General features: G+C 45.9%; 1 protein-coding gene across 1 annotated transcript; it reads right to left on the bottom strand.

The window, feature by feature from the left end:
* LOC311500023 (uncharacterized protein) lies at nt 1–18532 on the bottom strand (the record flags this gene model as incomplete). The annotated part of the gene is made up of 21 exons (XM_084561201.1): nt 18436–18532; nt 14579–14634; nt 12383–14467; nt 10091–10213; nt 7964–9949; nt 7496–7629; nt 6946–7113; nt 6624–6803; nt 5313–5904; nt 5058–5207; nt 4736–4953; nt 3851–3926; nt 3465–3755; nt 2873–3109; nt 2624–2776; nt 2072–2250; nt 1721–1913; nt 1517–1636; nt 1309–1428; nt 270–290; nt 1–119 (listed from the first exon to the last, which is right to left on the bottom strand). Exons 1-21 carry the CDS (start codon nt 18438–18440, stop codon nt 1–3), a joined length of 7206 nt encoding a protein of 2401 aa, XP_084417327.1. The 5' UTR covers nt 18441–18532.
* Between the last annotated feature and the right edge of the window lie 1288 nt (nt 18533–19820).

Below are 19820 nucleotides of genomic sequence, written 5' to 3' on the forward strand. Positions count from 1 at the left end.
TTAAATCGTGTTATTTCTGTGACGTGTTGCTAATCTAATATCTCCACGGACACACACCTGCTGGAGTCCGTCAACTCTGTTGGTCTTCCAGCCCAAAGAGACGTTGAACATGTTAAACCCTGCCGACACAGAACAGCAGCAACAGATGTTTCATGATCTATATATGTGTGCCATATATGGGCATGTTTACCATGGCAACCACATAGGAAGAGGTTAGCTATGTAGGAGCTGATGAAGCTGCAGAAGGAAACGTTTGAGAGAGCTCTTACCTGGAGGATTGGGAGAGTCACCTGCAGAGAAACACATTAACGTAATTACAATATACACTGGTGACAGAGTTAACATGCACAATGTGCTGCAGAGTGTAATTACAGTTTTCACGTGCATGCAAATTAATTGTGTGACATTTCATGACACTTAACAAGCACCTTCAGGTAGTTACGTGCTGGTAAGTACAGAGAGGAGCAGCACAGTGTTCAGACTGAAAGGAGGAGGTTTCTGCTGTTTTAGTTCTAGTCTAGTTTCTTTTGTTCAAGAGAGAATGATTAATTTATATATTTTTTGCTTTCATGAACAAAAAGAGTTACTGTACACCGATCAGCCACAACAGTATGACCACCGACAGGAGAAGTGAATAACTTTGACCATCTTGTGACAATTTAATGTTCTGCTGGGAAACTTTTGGACCTGGCATTCATTGGTGTGGATGTTACTTAGACATGTAGCACCCACCTAGACCAGACCAGGCACCCCCCACCCCATAGCAATGACACTCCTTGATGGCAGCAGCCATCCCGTACTTTAGGAACAACTCAAAAAAAACATGAAGAACAGCACAAGGTGTTGACCTGGCCTCCAAATTCACTAGATCCCAAACTGATCAAGTATCTGTGGGATGTTCCACAGAGGCCCCTGCCCTCAACCCACAGGACCCAAAGGCCCCCCACTAAAGACACCACAGGACATGCTCAGAAGGCCCATGTCCATTCTCTGATGAGTTTTTGGAGGCAAGGTGGTCATAATGTTATGCCTGATCGGTGTATATAACCATATAGATCATGTACAATATTTTCTTTTAGTCCCCACATCTCCTAACTACCTTTATTATTATTTATCTCTACAATCACACAACTGCCTTGGCATGTGGGGACGTTTCCAGAACCCGACACACGTCCTTGAGCAAGACACTGAACCCCCAGTTACTCCCATTTACCATTTACTAATTAAACAAACACTTGCGAGCTGTAATAGTGGGAATCTTCCCCATCACCAACCTCAGCAGTGTTTGATATGTAGGTGTTTACGTACCGCATCCTTCCGTGTCCTTGTCGTTTTGATATCTACAGAAGCATTCAAAAGAGCCGGGCTTGTTCTTACACTCGTACTTGGCGTTCTCACAGGCCATGAGCGCGGCGCACTCGTCGGTATCTACGGCACAGACAGACAAAGAACCGTGCGGTTCAGTCGCTGTAGATAAATGTGTTACTATGCATATACTGTGGTGAGCGTTCAGTACCCGTGCAGTTGCGTCCATCGCCCTCAAAGCCAGGCTTACACGTGCAGGTGTAGTTTTGTTTCGTGCTGCGACACTGCGCATCTTTGTGGCAGGGGAAGGGGAAAGGAGGGCTGCACATGTCTGAGATGACACACAAGGAAGCGAGAATGAGGGGTGTTTGGAAGAAGAGGCTAATCAAATAAAGAATCTTTGCATGCTACAGACCATGCTCAAAGCACTTGTATCCCTCTTTTCCTCCAGAGACGGTATTATCAGGACACTCTCCACAGGTGAATTGGCCCGGCTCTGACTTTGGCCGGCACTGCACTCCTCGGAAGCAGGGTTTGCCTCGACATATGTCTGTAGTGTTCTCGCAGGACTTCCCGCTGAATCCTTTCGGGCAGAGGCACCCCACCACCTGGGAGGTACCAAAAAATAAGCTGGCTTAGTAAGAAATCCTTCTAACACACACACACACACACAAAAAAATAAATAAATGTGGTTATTCCTGTTCAGGGTCAGTGTCCCGATGAGATGAGGTCATTTGCAGTAGAAGAAAAAGCTAAAAAGAAATACCTGGAACTTTCCCTGTTGGTGGTTTTCGACGATGCTGTCATACTGGCATGTTCCTCCGTTGAGGCAGTTGCAGACGCGCAGCATCGGGGTGAACAGGGAGCTGGTGAGTGTGTCGCTGACCTTGATGGTCAGCTGGACAGGCTGGGTGCTGAGGGGCGTCCATGTCAGGTAGCCGTCACCTGGAAATGGACGAGAGTCTGTAAACCCTGCACAACAAGAACTCATATAAAGTACATCATGAAGAAAGGGGAACAGCATGGATAGAATTGTCACAAGATGGTCAATGTTATTTACTTCTCCTGTCAGTGGTCATAATATTGTGGCTGATCTGTGTATTCCATGTCTCTCTCTGTGTGTGTGACCCATCTACTGACTCAGCTCTGAAATGTCCCATCTGCCGAAGGACTCCACTGCTGGCTACAACAGTAGCGTCTCCATCCCACTAACTAATGTCAACAGTAACGTCATCTGTAACAGCGAGGGAGGGAGGGATGGAGGGATGGAGGGAGGTGGGCCCTACTTCTTAGGGAGGCCTGAGTGTGTGTGTCTCACCTCTGCCAACAGAAGCCTCTGGAGGCCTGGGAAAGAGCAGTGAGAACGTGCCGGGGTCTCCGTTGGCGTCCTGAGCGATGATCTGGATGTTAACCCGAGAGTTGACCTCACCGTGGATCACCATTGGCTCCGTCACTATGGGGGGCATGTTCCCTGCCGAACAACAAGCGGACCCCAGCGAATTAGTAAAAGCTCAGCGATGAATGCGCATGTACCTTTCCACAAGAGTGTAGACATGAGATGGTGTACCGTAGATCAGAGCCAGCCTTTGGAACTGCGCCTCCGCATCCAGAGTCTGCTGGCCCAGGTCAGAGCTGCCGGACGCCAGGGTGTCGTGGATGCACTGCATGCTGTTTTTACAGGTTCGCCTCAGCTCCTCCACCTCGCCGGGACTGACGCTCTCCAGCAGGGACTCGGTGGAGACGGACCTCAGTGGAGCCTGTGGAGGCGAAGAGAACAGCATGCTCTCTGGGCCTGGCACTGACCCTAGGAATACAAACACAGAGGAGACATCGTGTGATTACGTCCATTAAACTGGATGTAGTCGTATTTGATTCTCCCTCTCTGGGTGTTTAATACTAAAGAGGATGGACGCCTTCATTTTGTGGAATAAGGGTGTGGATGGTGACCTGTGAATGCAATAGCCTGGGAAGGTTTGTAAAACAACATGGGGCATTAAAAAAGGCATCTAGGAATCACTGAACATTAAAGTTGAGGAACTACGCAGGATATTTGCTTTAAAGATAATTTTTTACATTAATTAAACAGCTTTGGACGAAGCTGTTCAAGGGGCCCCCTTTTGGCCAAATGTCTTTTTTCTGTGTGTCTGTTGTCCACTCACAGGACATGCCAAAGAAGTGCAGTCTCTCCTCAGCAGGGGGGTTGAGGTCGGACGAGGGGAGGATCTTTCCATCGGACATAAGGAAGTCATCAGACCTGTTGGTACTCCAGAGACCCATGAGCCCCACGGTGCGGTTGTAGAAGGTCTGCGGCACCTCCACCATGGCCGTCAGCTGACTGTAGCCTACCGTCCGCCACACCGCCACATGGAGGCCGCTGGCATACACTGCAGCGCAGCGATTCACCGAGACGCAGCGCACAGCAAAGTCCTTCTCGCCCAGGTGCACGACACCTGAAAGGATGGATTTGTCACAGGGTTAAGACGGCGGATGGTTCCGTCTCAAACAGCTGTTTAAGTTTGTGTCAGACGTGTGTGGAGATCTTTACCAACTGTTACTGGAACCTCAACATCATCCACCAACACCTGCAGTCCACTGTTTGTCTCTGAACACTTCCATTCAATCTGAAAATAATACATGGATATTAGAGCTGGGTAAAAACATTGTCACCTATCAGGCATAACATTATGACCACCTTCCTAATATTGTGTAGGTCTCCAAAACAGTTGTGACTCATGAGAGAAAGGACATGGACAAGGTGTCCTGTGGTGTCCGGCAACAGAATATTGTTAGTAGGGGGGGCCTTTGAGGGGAGGGGCCTCTGCGGATCATCCCACAGATACTTGATCAGTTTGGGATCTCGTGAATTTGGAGGCCAGGTCAACACCTTGTGCTGTTCTTCATGTTTTTTTTTAGTTTTTCCCAAAGCGTTTTTGTGTGTGTTCCTGTGTCAGGCTGCATCCTGCTGGGGGTGGCTGCTGCCATCAAGGAGTGTCATTGCTATGGGGTGGGGGTGCCTGGTCTGGTCTAGGTGGGTGCTACATGTCTAAATAATATCCACACGAATGAATGCCAGGTCCAAAGGTTTCCCAGCAGAACATTGAATTGTCACAAGATGGCCGATGTTATACACTTCTCCTGTCAGTGGTCATAATGTTATGCCTGATCGGTGTATTATAACATTTTTAGCCTGCATGCATATGGTGCTCCAAAAATACTGAAGTAAAATGTGGAGTTAATGTTAGTCATTGTGGCTTTTTCTGACTGAAATCTATTCTATTCATCCAGCAGCTCCAGTTTCATTCCTAGTTACGTACAAACATGAGAGTGGGACTCATTTTCTAATCTAACTTTCAGAAAGTAAATAACTTCTAAAAAATTGTGCTCCTTTAGTACACACTCTCTTCTCTCTCTCTCTCTCTCTCGTTCTGACCTTGCCAATGCCCTGGTGGAATGCAGCCATGCGCACCACCACAGGGACTTCAGCGATCCCCCTTGCGTCTGTGTGCAGCTTGTCAGTCTGCCCTTGCAGGGTGAAGATATTAGATCCGGTGCTGGATGAGAGTCGCACTATCACAAACTCCCCCAGGGCCTTGAAGGAGTACTCAGTCCCGTCGAACGTGATGAAATGGAGGCTGCCGTACACCATTGCTGCGAAGACGGACATGGACAACGGTACAGACTATAAGCTACAGATAGCTGGGCTGCATGCATGTGCACATCTGTTGGTTTTAAATTGCTGTCGCATCCCTCACCTACTCCCTTTGTCGCCGCCTTTGAGTGGGTGCTGCTGTCGGAGCTGGCCCAGCTGTAACCTTGGCAACGGTCCAGGGGTCTCTTGTTGAGATAAAGGTTGCACAGAGGAGACTCGATGCAACACCACTGGAACGGTAGGAGATCTTCATCTGGAGAGAGAGAGAGAGGTTTGATGAAATGCTGATTAGAGATTGGAAAGACACAACAAATACTCCCATTTCTGAGTGAAACAAATCCAAAAACCTATATATTACCAATATGTTTCTGTATGCTTTGTTCTGAGAAGTAGCGTTCGTTGTATCCAGCCAGCAGGGGACCATCCGGTTCGTACACACACCTCTTCCCTGAGCCATGTTTATTAGGCAACAGTGACTTGAAGATGTGTCCTCCCGCGCCCCCCCACCGTTGATCTCTCAACCTCGTCACCTCCGGACCCGGATCGGTCGTATCCTGCAAGAACGACAAGTCCTCCAGAGCCTGGGTGCGGGTGCAGGGGCAGGAAGACAGCACCTTCATCCACTCAGCCGGGTCAGGCTCCTTCACCGCCCACGCCTTGCACCTGATTTTCGGATCCGCGCCCGACCCCGACGGCCCTGTCAAATCGTACACCAGCTGGCCTAAATTGCCCATGGTTCCTATCACCTGCTGAGGTCTGTATCTGCCCCCGGGCCCGAAAAGGTTTTCTGGTGGGACAGTGGTCTCCTTGAAGGAAATTTTCCCATCAGTGTAGCCGATGAGGGCGTCGTGGTATTGCCTCTGGCCGGGACCCCAGCTCATCACCCCGTATCGCAAGAGGGCAAAGGATCGTGCTCCATCCGTGGTCAGGATACACTGGAAAGTGTTACTCTGAAAATAACAAATCAGAACAATACAAAGACCGGACATGAAACTTAAGACATGAAACTATTAAATCTAGTTCTATTGTTCCCCACTTTTAATATTAGAAATATATATATATAAAAAAACAAGACCTTACAATCTGTGCAAAACTGTTATGTTTATATGAGGACATGTGGAGGCAGGAGTCCTGTCACTCTGCTTTGAACCTCAAGGTGGCGCCAAAGCGAAACAAATTCGTCTTCATATACCTGTTTCTTTGAGCAGAGGGTTTAAAAAGGCTCTCATTGCACATAACAATACTATTGTAAAGTAGGACAAACAGTCAGTAACCCATCCTGCTCCATCACACCCTTTCTCTGAAACGGAAAAGGAGGTTTCAGGAACAGGTAAAGCCTGAGTCAAACATGTTTTCTTTCTTATTACTATGTTGTGTTTTATTATATATGCTGGAGGTGTGAATTGTACCATGCAGGACAAGCATATTTTGCAAATGCATTGATTTTGAACTCATTATTTGTTAGTATAAGAAAGGCTGATAATAAGGGGATACAGGGACTGACATTTCGCAGAACTTTTTAAGCAAGCCAGCTCAAAAATCATTTCCCCTTTCCTGCATATTGAAAGCAATAGAAAATATTATCTGTGAACAGCATTTCTGGGCTTTAAATATGCATGTAATATCAATTTTGGTGGCAACTTTTGCTTCAAAAAACATAACTATCAACCTCTGAGAAGTTGATCTTCTGGTAGGAGACGGGCATCGCATTGTCCCAGGTGATCTTGAGGATCCAGGCGGGGGTGAAGGCAGGCTTTTTTCTCAAACCCTCAAACTTTGTCACTTCATCCACTGTGCGGCTGAACACTATCTGGGAGTAGACGTCCGACGCGTCCAGCTCATGGTATTCCTGAAAGAGTAAACACAGGAAAAGGAGGAGTAACAGGAAACACGGGTTGCACGGGACTGCAAATACAGACTAGGTTGTAATAGGATTTTGTCTTTCAGTCATTTTAACTCCAGTCAAGCCGCGACCTCTGATGACATCTAACCTGGTAGTGCAGCCTCCCTTTCCCATGGGTGAGGTCGGCGTCGTCCCAGAACACCGCCAGCAGGGTCGCGTTCATGTTGTCGGGGAAGCCGCTGGCAAAAGGAGACGGGAGCAGATACTGCTCATTCTCAGCGAAAGATTGAAACTGGACAAGGCCGTTGTCGGAAAACTGGAAAAGACAAGACACATCAAAAGTTCTTACTGTCGTAGTCTGTCATTAAATGCTATTTGTACTGTATAGAAACATGCATGGCTTCATGCTACTCTTAAATATTTTTAATTTCATGCTGTATTTATGTTCAGGTGTCGTTGTGTTAGGCTACGTGCATTACTTCTTTAATAATTAAGTTTAACCTGAAATGTGCTTTTTATATAACCCTAACCCTAACCCTAACACAGAAAGATTTATTTAACTTTGCTGGGAAATGGGAGGTCACAAGAAAAATAATTATTTGACAGAATTTGTACCATTTATCATATACATTAAAGAGTTTTTGCTGCTGTTTAAGAAGAACATTTTCTACAGAGTTGTAGATAAGTTAGAAACGTACATAAACCCTGTCGTACAGTTTCCCAAGAAAAGGGAAACCCATCGGTGGTGTGATGTATGGGGAGTTTCCATCCTGTGAATCTATTTTCACTTGTCTATCGCCGGCCTCGGGCCCATAGGGGTACAGGTTGCTCTCTGTTGAAAGAAGCACAAAAAGACGATCATTTGCATCATTAAGGACAGCAACGTTAACCCTAACCCTAACCCTAACTCTTTGTAGGTGCCCAATTCCCTAAAGTGTATGCACACGATTGGTTGTTGGGTTTTACTTTATTCAAAATGCTGTTTTGGCCACGAATCTTAGGTCGGCCTCATAAAGCTGTTCCATAAACTACAAGTGTTGCTGGAGTCTTTATAACGTTTGACAATAAAAAGTGAAATGCTGTGGAACTATAAAATTCTACATAGTAAAGTGAGGCACACACACACACACATGTAGGTAGGCATAGATAACAAAAATATAGCCAACCCTTGTTTGTGCACATTGTGCTGTTTCTCGGACAGGAACAGGTATAAGACCCTAGTAGGTTGGTGCAGGATGAATGTCCAGGACACGGTGTGAGTGACACACACTCATCCAGGTCCACACATCCTCCTTTTCCGTGACCACTGTTTTTGGTGGCATTCCAGCCGCGATTACACGAGCATTTGAAGCCTCCTACGTGGTTGATGCAGGTGGCAGCAGAGTGACACTGGCCATTATTCTGCTGGCATTCATCGGCATCTATACACAGCGGCCCGATACTTATGAAGCCCGGCGAACACACGCACACAAATGACCCTGGGGTGTTGTGACAGCGAGCAAGAGGGTGGCATGGGTTGGTCAGGGCGACACACTCGTCCACATCATTGCACCAGGAGCCGTTTCCATTAAAGCCCGTAGGACAGTGGCAAGAAAAGGAGCCGGGCGTGTTCCAGCAACGCGCCAACGGGTGGCAAGGTGAATTCTCACATTCGTTAGTGTCCACACATGCCTGCGTCTGCTCGTGATATCCCAAAGGGCAAGAGCAGTTGTATGCTCCAGGCAGGTTTGCACACACCTGGTCAGAGCGGCAGGCAGTGCTATTCTCGCATTCATCGACGTCCCCACAGCCGAAGCTGGTGTGTTTGTAGCCAGGGGCGCAGGCACAGGAGAAGTTCCCTACTGTGTTGGTACATAATGAGTGCTCAGGGCATGGCGCGCCGTCTGGGTCATGACACTCATCTACATCCTGACACTCGGTACCATTCAGAATAAAACCTTCGTTGCAAGGGCACCGGTAAGACCCGGGGACGTTGACGCATGTGGAGTAGGGCTGGCAAACTGAGGAGTTGAGGGAGTCTGAACATTCGTCCACATCCAGACACTCTGTCCTATTACCCCAGAATCCAGTGTCGCATTCACAGTAATACGAGCCAACAGCATTCATACACGTCCCATTGGCACAAAGCTCCCCCAGCTCTTTGTCACTGCATTCATCGATGTCTACGCATAAATCACTGATGCTGGAAAAGCCCGGGTCGCAAAGACACAGGTAGCTTCCGATGGTGTTGATGCACATGCTGTGAGGAGGGCAGGTGGAGTTGTCAAGGCATTCATCGATATCCTCACAGTAAGTGCTGTTTCCTTGGTAACCTTCCCAGCACTCGCAAACGGACGATCCAACTGTATTTATGCAGCTGGAGAAGTTAGCGCACTGGAGCAGGCCGAGGGAGCACTCGTTGATGTCCAAACATAGGGAGCCGTTGCCTGCAAAGCCGGGGTCACAGGTGCAGTTGTAGCTCCCTTCCAGGTTAGTACAAGTACTGTTGTCAGGGCAGGTGAAGTTCCCCGTCGCGCACTCGTCTATGTCCTGACAGTGCGTCCCATTGTCTTGAAAGCCATTCCAACAGTCACAGATGTAGGAGCCATTTGTGTTGAAGCAATAGGAGAAGGCGGGGCAGACTTCACCATGTGACTGTTTGCATTCGTCCACATCTGTGCAGGCAGTTCCACTTCCTTCATATCCATGAGTGCATTGGCAGTAGAAGGAACCCTGGTACTGGTGGCACTTGGCAAGAGGGTGGCAGCTGCTGCTAGCATTCAGGCAGGTGGCTTCACTCACGCATGTGCCCTCGTTGTACAACGTTCCCACGACACATGAACATTTGTAGGAACCAGCGATGTTGATGCACGTCATGTTCGTGCGACAGGTTGCGGCCAGCTGACATTCATCCACGTCATCACAAACGAAGCCGTCACCCTGGTATCCATCCTGGCACTGGCAGTGGTGGGACCCGTTGGTGTTGAGGCACAAAGCCTGGGCGCTGCAGTTGTGTGGCAAGGAGGAGTTCTTCTCGCATTCATTCACATCCAGGCAGTCAAAGCCATTGCCTTCCATGCCATGTGGGCAGGCACATGCGAAAGTCCCAGGCTTGTTAGTGCAGCTGGCAACTGGATGGCATCCTCCATTTTGGACTTGGCACTCATCAAAGTCTATAATTTATCCAAAATGGGACAGTGTCAAGGAAACAGCCCCAAAATGATGCTAAAAGAAGGCTCAAAAGAGAGTCCACTTATGGCCGCAATAGAACCAAATCGTGCAGTGGATGCTTGTGATGACGAACTGATACTTACCAGAGCAGTTTTTCCCGTCACCCGTGAAACCGCTGAGACACAAGCAGGAATGGCTGCCTCTCGTGTTGACACACTGGGCAAACTCACTGCACTCCTGCAGCCCTGTCTCACACTCGTTCACATCTAGAAAGGTAAAGGACAGATGGGGAGGGAGGTAGTGGAGAAAAAGGAGGAAGATAATTGAGCTTCCCAGCAGAGGATAATCCATTATTAGAACAGTTTTACAGATGTGTTTCCTGTCATTATATAGTAGAGAGTATAGTTCCTTTTATTATGAATTTGGCAACTTCTCCATAGCACAGTTAGACATAGTATTTTTTTACTGCCTTTGCAAAATTGCCTTTGCATTGTATTTATTAGGATCCTTTAGCACCTTGACACAATTTTAGCACCTTGACACAATTCCTCACTCTAGTATCCCAGATGACTCTCACCCATTCACACACTCATTCTCCTCCTTCCAGCTCCCCACTCTCTCAGAAATCACTGAACTTATTCGGAAATCCAAGCCATCCACCTGTCAACTTGACCCCCTCCCCACACAGTTTGTTAAAGCCTGCCTCCCCTCCCTTGCCCCTCTCATCTCTGCCATCATCCACTCCTCTCTCACCACTGGAACTGTCCCTACATCCTTCAAAATTGCTGCCATTACCCCAATCTTGAAAAAACCTGGTGCAGACCCCTCTAACTTCAACAATTTCCGTCCTATATCCAATCTACCCTTCATCTCCAAAATCCTCGAAAAAACAGTTGCCTCCCAACTCCATTCTCACTTATCCCATAATAACCTGTGTGAACAGTTCCAGTCCGGTTTCCGCCCACTCCACAGCACTGAAACAGCACTTATCAAAATTACCAACGACCTCCTTATGGCAGCTGATTCTGGACTCCTCACCATCCTCATCCTCCTCGACCTGAGTGCAGCCTTTGATACCATCTCTCATACCACCCTCCTCAACAGACTGTCTTCCATTGGCATCACCCACACTCCTTTAGACTGGTTCACATCTTACCTCTCTGGCCGAACTCAGTTCATTCAACTTAAGTCCCTTAAATCCATCCCCTCCTCCGTCACTTCAGGTGTGCCCCAGGGCTCTGTCCTGGGGCCCCTACTCTTCATCATCTACCTCCTCCCCCTTGGTAATATCTTCCGCAAATTTAATATTCATTTCCACTGCTATGCAGATGACACCCAGCTCTACCTTTTCAGCAAACCTTCGTCCACTCTCCCACCCACCTCCCTTACTGATTGCATCTCTGAAATAAAAACCTGGTTCACCCAAAACTTCCTTAAATTAAACAGTAACAAAACTGAGGTCCTCCTCATTGGCACCGAATCCACTCTATCCAAAACCGACAGCTTTTCTCTTAGTATTGACAACTCCTCCGTTTCACCCTCCCCCCAGGTTAAGAGTCTGGGTGTCATCCTTGACAGCACACTATCCTTTCAATCCCACATCAATAACATTACTCTGTCTGCTTACTTCCACCTACGTGACATTAATCGCCTCCGCCCCTCCCTTACCCCCCACACAGCCGCCATCCTTGTTCACAGTCTTGTCACTTCCCGTCTGGATTATTGCAACTCTCTCCTCTTTGGCCTTCCACATAAATCCCTCCATAAACTTCAACTAGTCCAGAACTCAGCTGCCCGCATCATAACTCGAACCCCCTCCATTCACCACATCACTCCTGTCCTTCAAGAGCTTCATTGGCTCCCAGTTCAATTTCGCATCCAATTCAAAGTTCTCCTGCTTACTTTCAAGGCCATTCACAACCTCACCCCCCCATATTTGTCCGATCTCCTCCATGTTCCCACTCCCTCCCGCTCTCTACGATCCTCTTCCTCCATACATCTGTCTGTCCCTACTGCCCGTCTTACCACCATGGGGAGCAGAGCATTCAGCCGCTCTGCTCCCCGTCTCTGGAATTCACTACCACCCCAACTCAGAAATATTGATTCATTTCCCCTTTTCAAATCACAACTCAAAACATATCTGTTTAAAACTGCCTACTCCACCTGATGACAATTGCTCTGACTTTTTTTTTGTTTTTTGTTTTTGTTTTTTATATATATATATTTTATTCTTCTGCTGTCTTCTCTTATGAATGTATGTACGGTGTCCTTGAGTGCCAAGAAAGGCGCCTTTAAATAAAATGCATTATTATTATTTATTATTTATCCCCTGCTTTTTGATTGGTGTAGATGGCCAAATTCACTTCACATTTTCAAGATAGACAGAACTATTTCATCAGACTCCGTACATTGATTAAAAAAAAAGTATGTTTTACCAACACACTGCGTTCCATTGAGAGTATAGCCTTGTTTGCAGACACACGAATACGATCCTGGGATATTCACACACTCGGTTTCATTTTCCGGACAAATATTTTCCCTCTGACACTCGTCTATGTCAGAACAGGTCAGTCCATCGCCGACGTAGCCCAGGTCACAAACACACTGGTATCCAGCAGGCGAACGGTGGCACAGGCCACGACTGTGGCACACGGGGTCACACAGCGGACTGGGCGGCACACAGGTGTCGTTGAGGGATATCGTACCGTTCAAACAAGAGCAAACATGAGCTCCAGGGGAGTTGATACACTTTGAGAAGGCAGGGCAGGTTGTGTTAGACACGGAGCACTCGTCCACATCCTGACAGGAGAAGCCGTCGCCCGTGAAGCCCTGATAGCAAGAGCAGGAGAAGTCCCCTATATAGTTAGTGCATATGGCCTGAGCGTGGCATGTTTCCTTCCTAGAACACTCATCTATATCTACACACTGGGTGCCATTTGCCCGAAAGCCTCGTTTACAGGTGCAAGTATACGAGCCGATGGTGTTGAGACATGTGGCGTTGACATGGCAAGGGTTGTCTCTGCACTCATTCATATCAACACAACCCATGTTGCTGGCGGGGCGGTAGTACCCAATGCGGCAGGGGCACTCATACGATCCATCAGTGTTTCTGCACTCTTCATTCACTCCACATGGATTGCTCAGTGTGTCATTGCACTCATTTATATCTTGGCAGAGAGTCTTGTTAATCAAAACAAAACCTGGCAGACACTGGCAAGAGAAGGAACCCTGAGTGTTGATGCAAGTAGCTTTGTTTCTACAACCTCCATTATCTACCAGACACTCGTTCACGTCACTGCACTGGTTAACCCCGTCTCCAGAAAACCCCTTCCGACAAGTGCAGTTGTATGAGCCGGGAAGGTTGAGGCACACTGCATTGGTGTGGCACTGCTTGGTCAGTGAGCACTCGTCCACATCCACACAGTTGAAACCATCCCCTCTGTACCCTGGCATGCACCGACAAGAGAAGGAACCAGGTGAATTTGTGCAATTTGCGTAGGGGCTACAGCGGCCTGTCGCACACTCATCAATGTCTTGGCACGCGGAGTTATTGAAGAAGAAGCCAGTGCCACAGTCGCAGTAATACGACCCGCCAGTGTTGACGCAGGTGGTGGTAGAAGGGCAGATGTCAGATCTCGCACACTCGTTAATGTCTTCACACCGTCGTCCATCTCCAATAAAACCTTCCAGACAGGAGCACTCGTAGCTGCCCAGCCTGTTGATACAAGCAGCGCTGGGGTCGCATTCATTGGCTACACTGCATTCATCAATATCTGCGCACGTCAGCCCATTTCCCACAAACCCCGTTTTGCAGGTACACTGGTACGACCCCAAGGTGTTCACACAGTCTGCGTATAGACTGCACGTATTGGTTGCACATTCGTCAATATCCACGCAGTTCTGTCCGTTACTTTCAAACCCACTGCTGCATGTGCAGCGGTAGGTGCCGGGCAGATTTTTGCAGCCTTTGTAGCCGAGTGAGGAAGAGCACACACGAGGAGTCTCTGAGCATTCATCTACGTCAAGACACAAGTAGTTTCCGTTGCCCTTATATCCAGCATTACAGGTGCAAACATAAGACCCAGGGTTGTTGGTGCAGGTGGCGTTCCAGTGGCAGGTCCCTTGTTTTGTGCATTCATTAACATCCGTACACTGGAAGCCATCACCTCTGAAGCCAACTTTACACTGGCACTGTCGCCCTCCCTCTGTGTTTGTACAGAGGGCATCGGTATGGCAACCTCCATTATTTTCTTGGCACTCGTCAATGTCCTGGCAGCTGGTGCCGTCTCCAATGTACCCAGTGACGCAGAAACAGCTGTAACTGCCTAGGGTGTTATTGCAGCGGGCCTTAGGGTGACACCTGTGCAGGCCACTGAGGCATTCATCAATATCACTGCACACCAGACCATCTCCCTGGTATCCCATTGTGCACACGCAGGTGAAGTTGTTTTTGACCTTCAGACAGTCGGCGTTAGGGTGGCATTGGATTCCCGCCGCTATGCATTCCCTCAGCTCAGCAACTGAAAAGAACAAGGAGGAGAGAAAAAGTAAGGAACACTCAGCTGATTTATTCTGGATGTGTTTGGAGAACGTGCTGTTTGCGGGTTAACCCTTCAACACAGGTTGGATACCTGCATAGCCGTATTTCACCACTGCACATAGACTCAACAGCCACAAGAGTGGAGACCTGTGAGGACAAAGAAGGTAATAAAATTAGGTTTTCAGAAACATTGAGGGCTTTCTATATCCTTGGCATGTTTTTGTTTGTCTTCGTAGCTACATACAGATTCAGGCGTAATTCATTTTCAAAATATACCATTTACTCACTTGCCAGTTTGGCAAATGAAAACAACACCACCTTTCTGACTCAACATAAACTGAACATTATAACGGTCGTGAAGGAGGATTTAGTGCAGGACTGTTACAGCAGAATGCATTCACCCTTTTCACTACCTCACCTAATGATCTGGCAAGTGAGTGTGTAACAGGAACATGCACCTGGAGGATTATGTAGCATTATGAAGTCTGAAATGTCATCCGCCTGTGTTCTTTAAAAAGAAAAAGAAGTAAAACCTTGATTTGACCTAATTACACGGTGTGTGTTATCTTCTTTCCCAGATTTTTTTATTTTTTATGTACCTTGTGTTTCCCCGGCCTACTTTCATCCCACCGTACAATGGTCGTGTGTCTATTGTAATGGGCGGTGGAACACAGAGACACCTTTATTCTGATCATGACTCGCCCGCCCAAAAAGGTCGTTTACTGTAATTCTGCTCTTCCCTCATTTCTAAATGTGCGCAATATTCCTTAGAATTAAAAGCTAGTTTAATCTAATATAATCCCACTTAATCGCTCACAGTCATTAACTGAAAATATGATAAGATTAACATGCAGTTATAACGCATACTTTATAAAAAGTGAAGGGCATGTTGGTAGGAATGCCAAATTTAATCTAATAATAAATATTTAATGTCACTGCGGCCCTGATTTCTTATTTGGTAGTGGTCTCCAGACTCCAGAATATGCAGGTAACAATTTGGCAAAACCAATTAATTCAACACAGCAGGTCAATCACACCCCCATTTGTCCCACCGTACGTAGGAACCAAACTACCGACTAAGCGAGTCACAGATAACTTCTGAAATGTTAAGCGCGTGAATAAAATGAAGGAACTGATAAAGTATTAATTATATAACAAAATCAATCCTGCAAAGCCCAAAGAATATTTTTAAAAAATTCCAAAACCCAACATGTGGAGTAATCAATGCTACGTCACCTTAAAAGAAATCTGCAAACCATTATGGGTCATGGGGTTTTTCCAACCGCTTCCATTTTTTTCTCCATAAGTGTTTTTAGAAGTTAACTTCTCCTACACTGTAAAACATTACAGCCCCTTAAAGTTACGTGAATGTTTTTCTTCTCTTTAACTCCAATCGTTGTGACAAGATTTTGATATTTAACTCAATTTAATAAGTTTTCTAAACTTCTAAAGTAATCCATTGTCTTGACTTCTTGTGAGTTTTGTCATTTAACTCATGTCTAAAAAAGTGGAGGAGGAGGAGGAAGGGTGTTCTTATTTGAAAACGGGGAAATCTAGAGGCTGCTGCAATTTTTGCATTTTTTAATTAGACAGAACTAAAATATGATGATACCTTTGAAACAAGGCTCTGCAAAAGAGGATTAAACCACAGTACTACAACGTCAGCAGAAATATTGGCACCATAAGCGTTAATGGATGGATGCTTTTAGAAGCTGTTTCCTGCCAGGAATGAATTCCATCGGTGCTGTTTTTGGTTGATCAGATTTTAATTTCCTCCTCTCTTAAACGGCCTAAATAAAATAAATGTTTGAATCATTTCTGGCAAGATGTGAGCTGAATCTGTCTGAAGTTTACATAAGTTTACATGGTTACATTATCCATTGACGAAAACTTATTGTGTCTTGTCAAATAAACTCACAATACCAAGTTAAGATCAATAATCAATAATAACTGATGCTTTATCAGTTCCTGCATTTTATTCACATGTTTAACATTTCAGAAGTTATCTGTGACTCGCTTAGTCGGACAGTGATTTTTGGTTCCTACTTACGGTGGGACAAATGGGGGTGTGATTGACCTGCTGTGTTGAATTAATTGGTTTTGCCAAATTGTTACCTGCATATTACCCACAGCCCATAGAGTCTGGAGACCACGACCAAATAAGAAATCAGGGCTGCAGTGACATTAAATATTTTTTATCAGGTTAAATTTGGTATTCCTACCAACATATCCATCACCTTTTATAAAGTATGCATTATAACTGCGTGTAACTGCTTGTTTCTTCATTTGCAGCCTCTTATCATATTTTCAGTTAATGACTGTGACCGATTAAGTGGGATTAAATGAGATTAAACTACATTAAGTTGTTCATAGCATCAAGTTAAAACAATAAATAATTATTAGTTGTAACTTTTTGAGTCGAAACCAAGGTTTTCTTCAAGTTGTGTTTTTTCACATTTTTAAGGCAGCAGGTGAACTTGAAACATTTTACAGTGTGCTTCGTCCATGTTGAAGCATCAGGATGTCAAGGTTTCCAGTTTTAAGTGAACAGTTCCTTTGATGATTGTTTTTATAATAATTTTAATTTATAAGGCAAACTTAGTGAAACACCTGAACTCTACAAGCCAGCTTTATGGGTTGACGTACGCTGCTGTTCTCAGTGATTAGACAGGTGTGCGCTCTTGTTTGATTCAGGTGTGTGCTGCGATTTAGACGGTGTGAGCAGTTTTGGATGCTAACAGATTTTTACTGTGTCCAAGCCTTATTAAATGAATCCAACGTGTACTACAGACTTTATGTGAATTCAAGGACGAACTACAGTCATGCTTGAGTGAATTATTTTCATCTATGGGTTGGATTCAAGTCGGAAACCATCTGCTACGAACGCTGAAGGAAGTGGATTGATAAAGAAATGACAACTAAAACTGAAATTTTGCCGCTATAATTATTCCAGTAACTCATCAGTCGTCCCAGAACATGTCCAATGTGTTTTGTGGGAACTGATGTTGGCTCAAAGACACAAGTAGCGCTCGGTTACAAAGCGGTTTTCCCCTCAGCCTCCAAAGTACTTCAACGGGAAATGGGAGGTTGCCACTGAGCCGAATTATGAGAATAATAAAAACAAGCTCCTGTTGGTTGTGCTTGGGTTTCCATGTAAATGCCAAGGGTCCCTTCAGGTCTTGCAGCGCTATTATCTGCAGATACAGAGAAGGTTCTGGGCAGACAATGAGTAGAAAGAGAGACTCCTTTTATAGAAATAAAAGAACGCCTACTGTAAATCATATCGAGCCTCCCTGAGGGCATTGCAGTTACGGGACAGGAGATGGGCAGGACAGCTTCCCTCAAACCTGATGCCAAACCCTCATAGCCTCAAGGAAAAAAATGATAGATTTCCCATGTTTTGTTCGGCTGCTGTGATTCTAGGAAATAACAACACTTGACAAAACAATCTGTCAAACACATACTGCAAATCATGGTTTTCACAAATTGATTTAAGTGACTCTTATTGTGAGAAATAGCTTTAGACATGTTGCTAGGTAGAATTATTTAATCTTTGGAGAGAGCTGAGCTTGCAGTATACCCTACATGTCTTTATGCTAAAATAAGCTAAGCTAAGCTAAGCTAAGCTAAACGTTCCCTGGCATCAGCGCTCTTTAGGAATGGTTCCCAAAATGTAAAATTGTTGTTCAGAACTTTATTGCACAGCACATAAGATTACTGACATGCAATACTAAATTAAATTGTACATTTTTACAGTGTAACCGTTAGCCTTTAATGGCAAGAAGATGAGTGAATTTAAAATTAGTACTTAATGACACAGTATATTAACTCCATGGACTTTTAAAACAAGTTCTAAGTCAATTCAACAACTCACCAGCAAATAAAAACACTTTCCACGCTTTTTTATAGTTGCAAGCATAGATTATACTCGCAGAGATTTCTACTCACCTCATATTTCCCCGTCTCCTGGTCCTGCCCGTGTCCGTGTCCTTGTCCGTTGTGGTGGAGAAAGCACAAACTCACCTCTTCTGGACCCTCTCTCCTTCTCTTCGTCTGTCACTGTCCTGGAGCAGCCTTCTCCACCGCTGTCTTAATTCCTCCACCCCACTCGGGACAATGGCCCTCCACACCAAATCACGCACAGCCCTGACATCTTAAACCTCTGGGAAGGGGAACACCCATATTCCCCTACTTATGTGTCAGTTCACGCACAATAAGTGGACCAGGCCCTAAGGCCTTCGTTTGTTCCCTTCTTCGTAGACAAAGGACGACAAAATGACTTTCATTCATCGGTTCTTCGTGGATTTGGAGCGTTCGGTTGATACGTTCCTACTTTTATTTTCCTGTATTTGTTAGAGATATCATTTGTGTGGTCCAATCACAGATCCCAGCGTTACCCAGCCTAATTTAAACTGTTATATTGTACACAGGACAGGCATAACATTATGACCACCTTCCTAATATTGTGTAGGTCTCCCTTGTGCCTCCAAAACAGTTCATCAGAGAACGGACATGGGCCTTCTGAGGGTGTCCTGTGGTGTCTGGCAACAGAATGTTGTTAGTGGGGGGGGGGGGGGGGGGGGCTTTGAGGGGAGGGGCCTCTGTGGATCATCACAGATACTTGATCAGTTTGGGATCTAGTGAATTTGGAGGCCAGGTCAACACCTTGTGCTGTTCTTCATGTTTTTCTTTTAGTTGTTCCTAAAGTGTTTTTGTGTGTGTGTCTGTGTCAGGCTGCATCCTGCTGGGGATGGCTGCTGCCATCAAGGAGTGTCATTGCTATGGGGTGGGGGTGTCTGGTCTGGTCTAGGTGGGTCCTACAAGTCTAAGTAACATCCACAACAATGAATGAATGCCAAGTCCAAAAGTTTCCCAGCAGAACATTGAATTGTCACAACTTGTTCAATGCTATTCACTCCTCCTGTCAGTGGTTTTAATGTTGTGGCTGATCGGTGTAGATGTTTGGTGTTAATTGCCCACCGGTCTCTAATAGGGGCATGTTGGCTTGCTAAACGTTTCTGGAACTGAACTCTGCAATGCAAAATCGCTTCGTTTACAAGAAGTCTTCATCTAACCGGTTTCCTCTAAAAGCTTTACAGTTGGGGCCCCATCCCATAACGTTCAAATTCTTCCTTGTCGATCCAACGGCTACAAGCAAAACATAAGTTTCACATTAAACATAAGTTTCGATTTCCCAAAAGAAAAGTCCGTGGCCTGTGCCAAACATGTTTTACTCTCACCGCGGTCCATTGACTCAGTCTTCCATCCATCTTCCCATAACACAACATTTCAAAAGGCTTGGTCTTGACTTGTTCAGACATGTTGGGAAAGTC

This window comes from Chelon labrosus, assembly GCF_963514085.1.
Source record: "Chelon labrosus genome assembly, chromosome: 15".
NCBI lineage: Eukaryota > Metazoa > Chordata > Actinopteri > Mugiliformes > Mugilidae > Chelon > Chelon labrosus.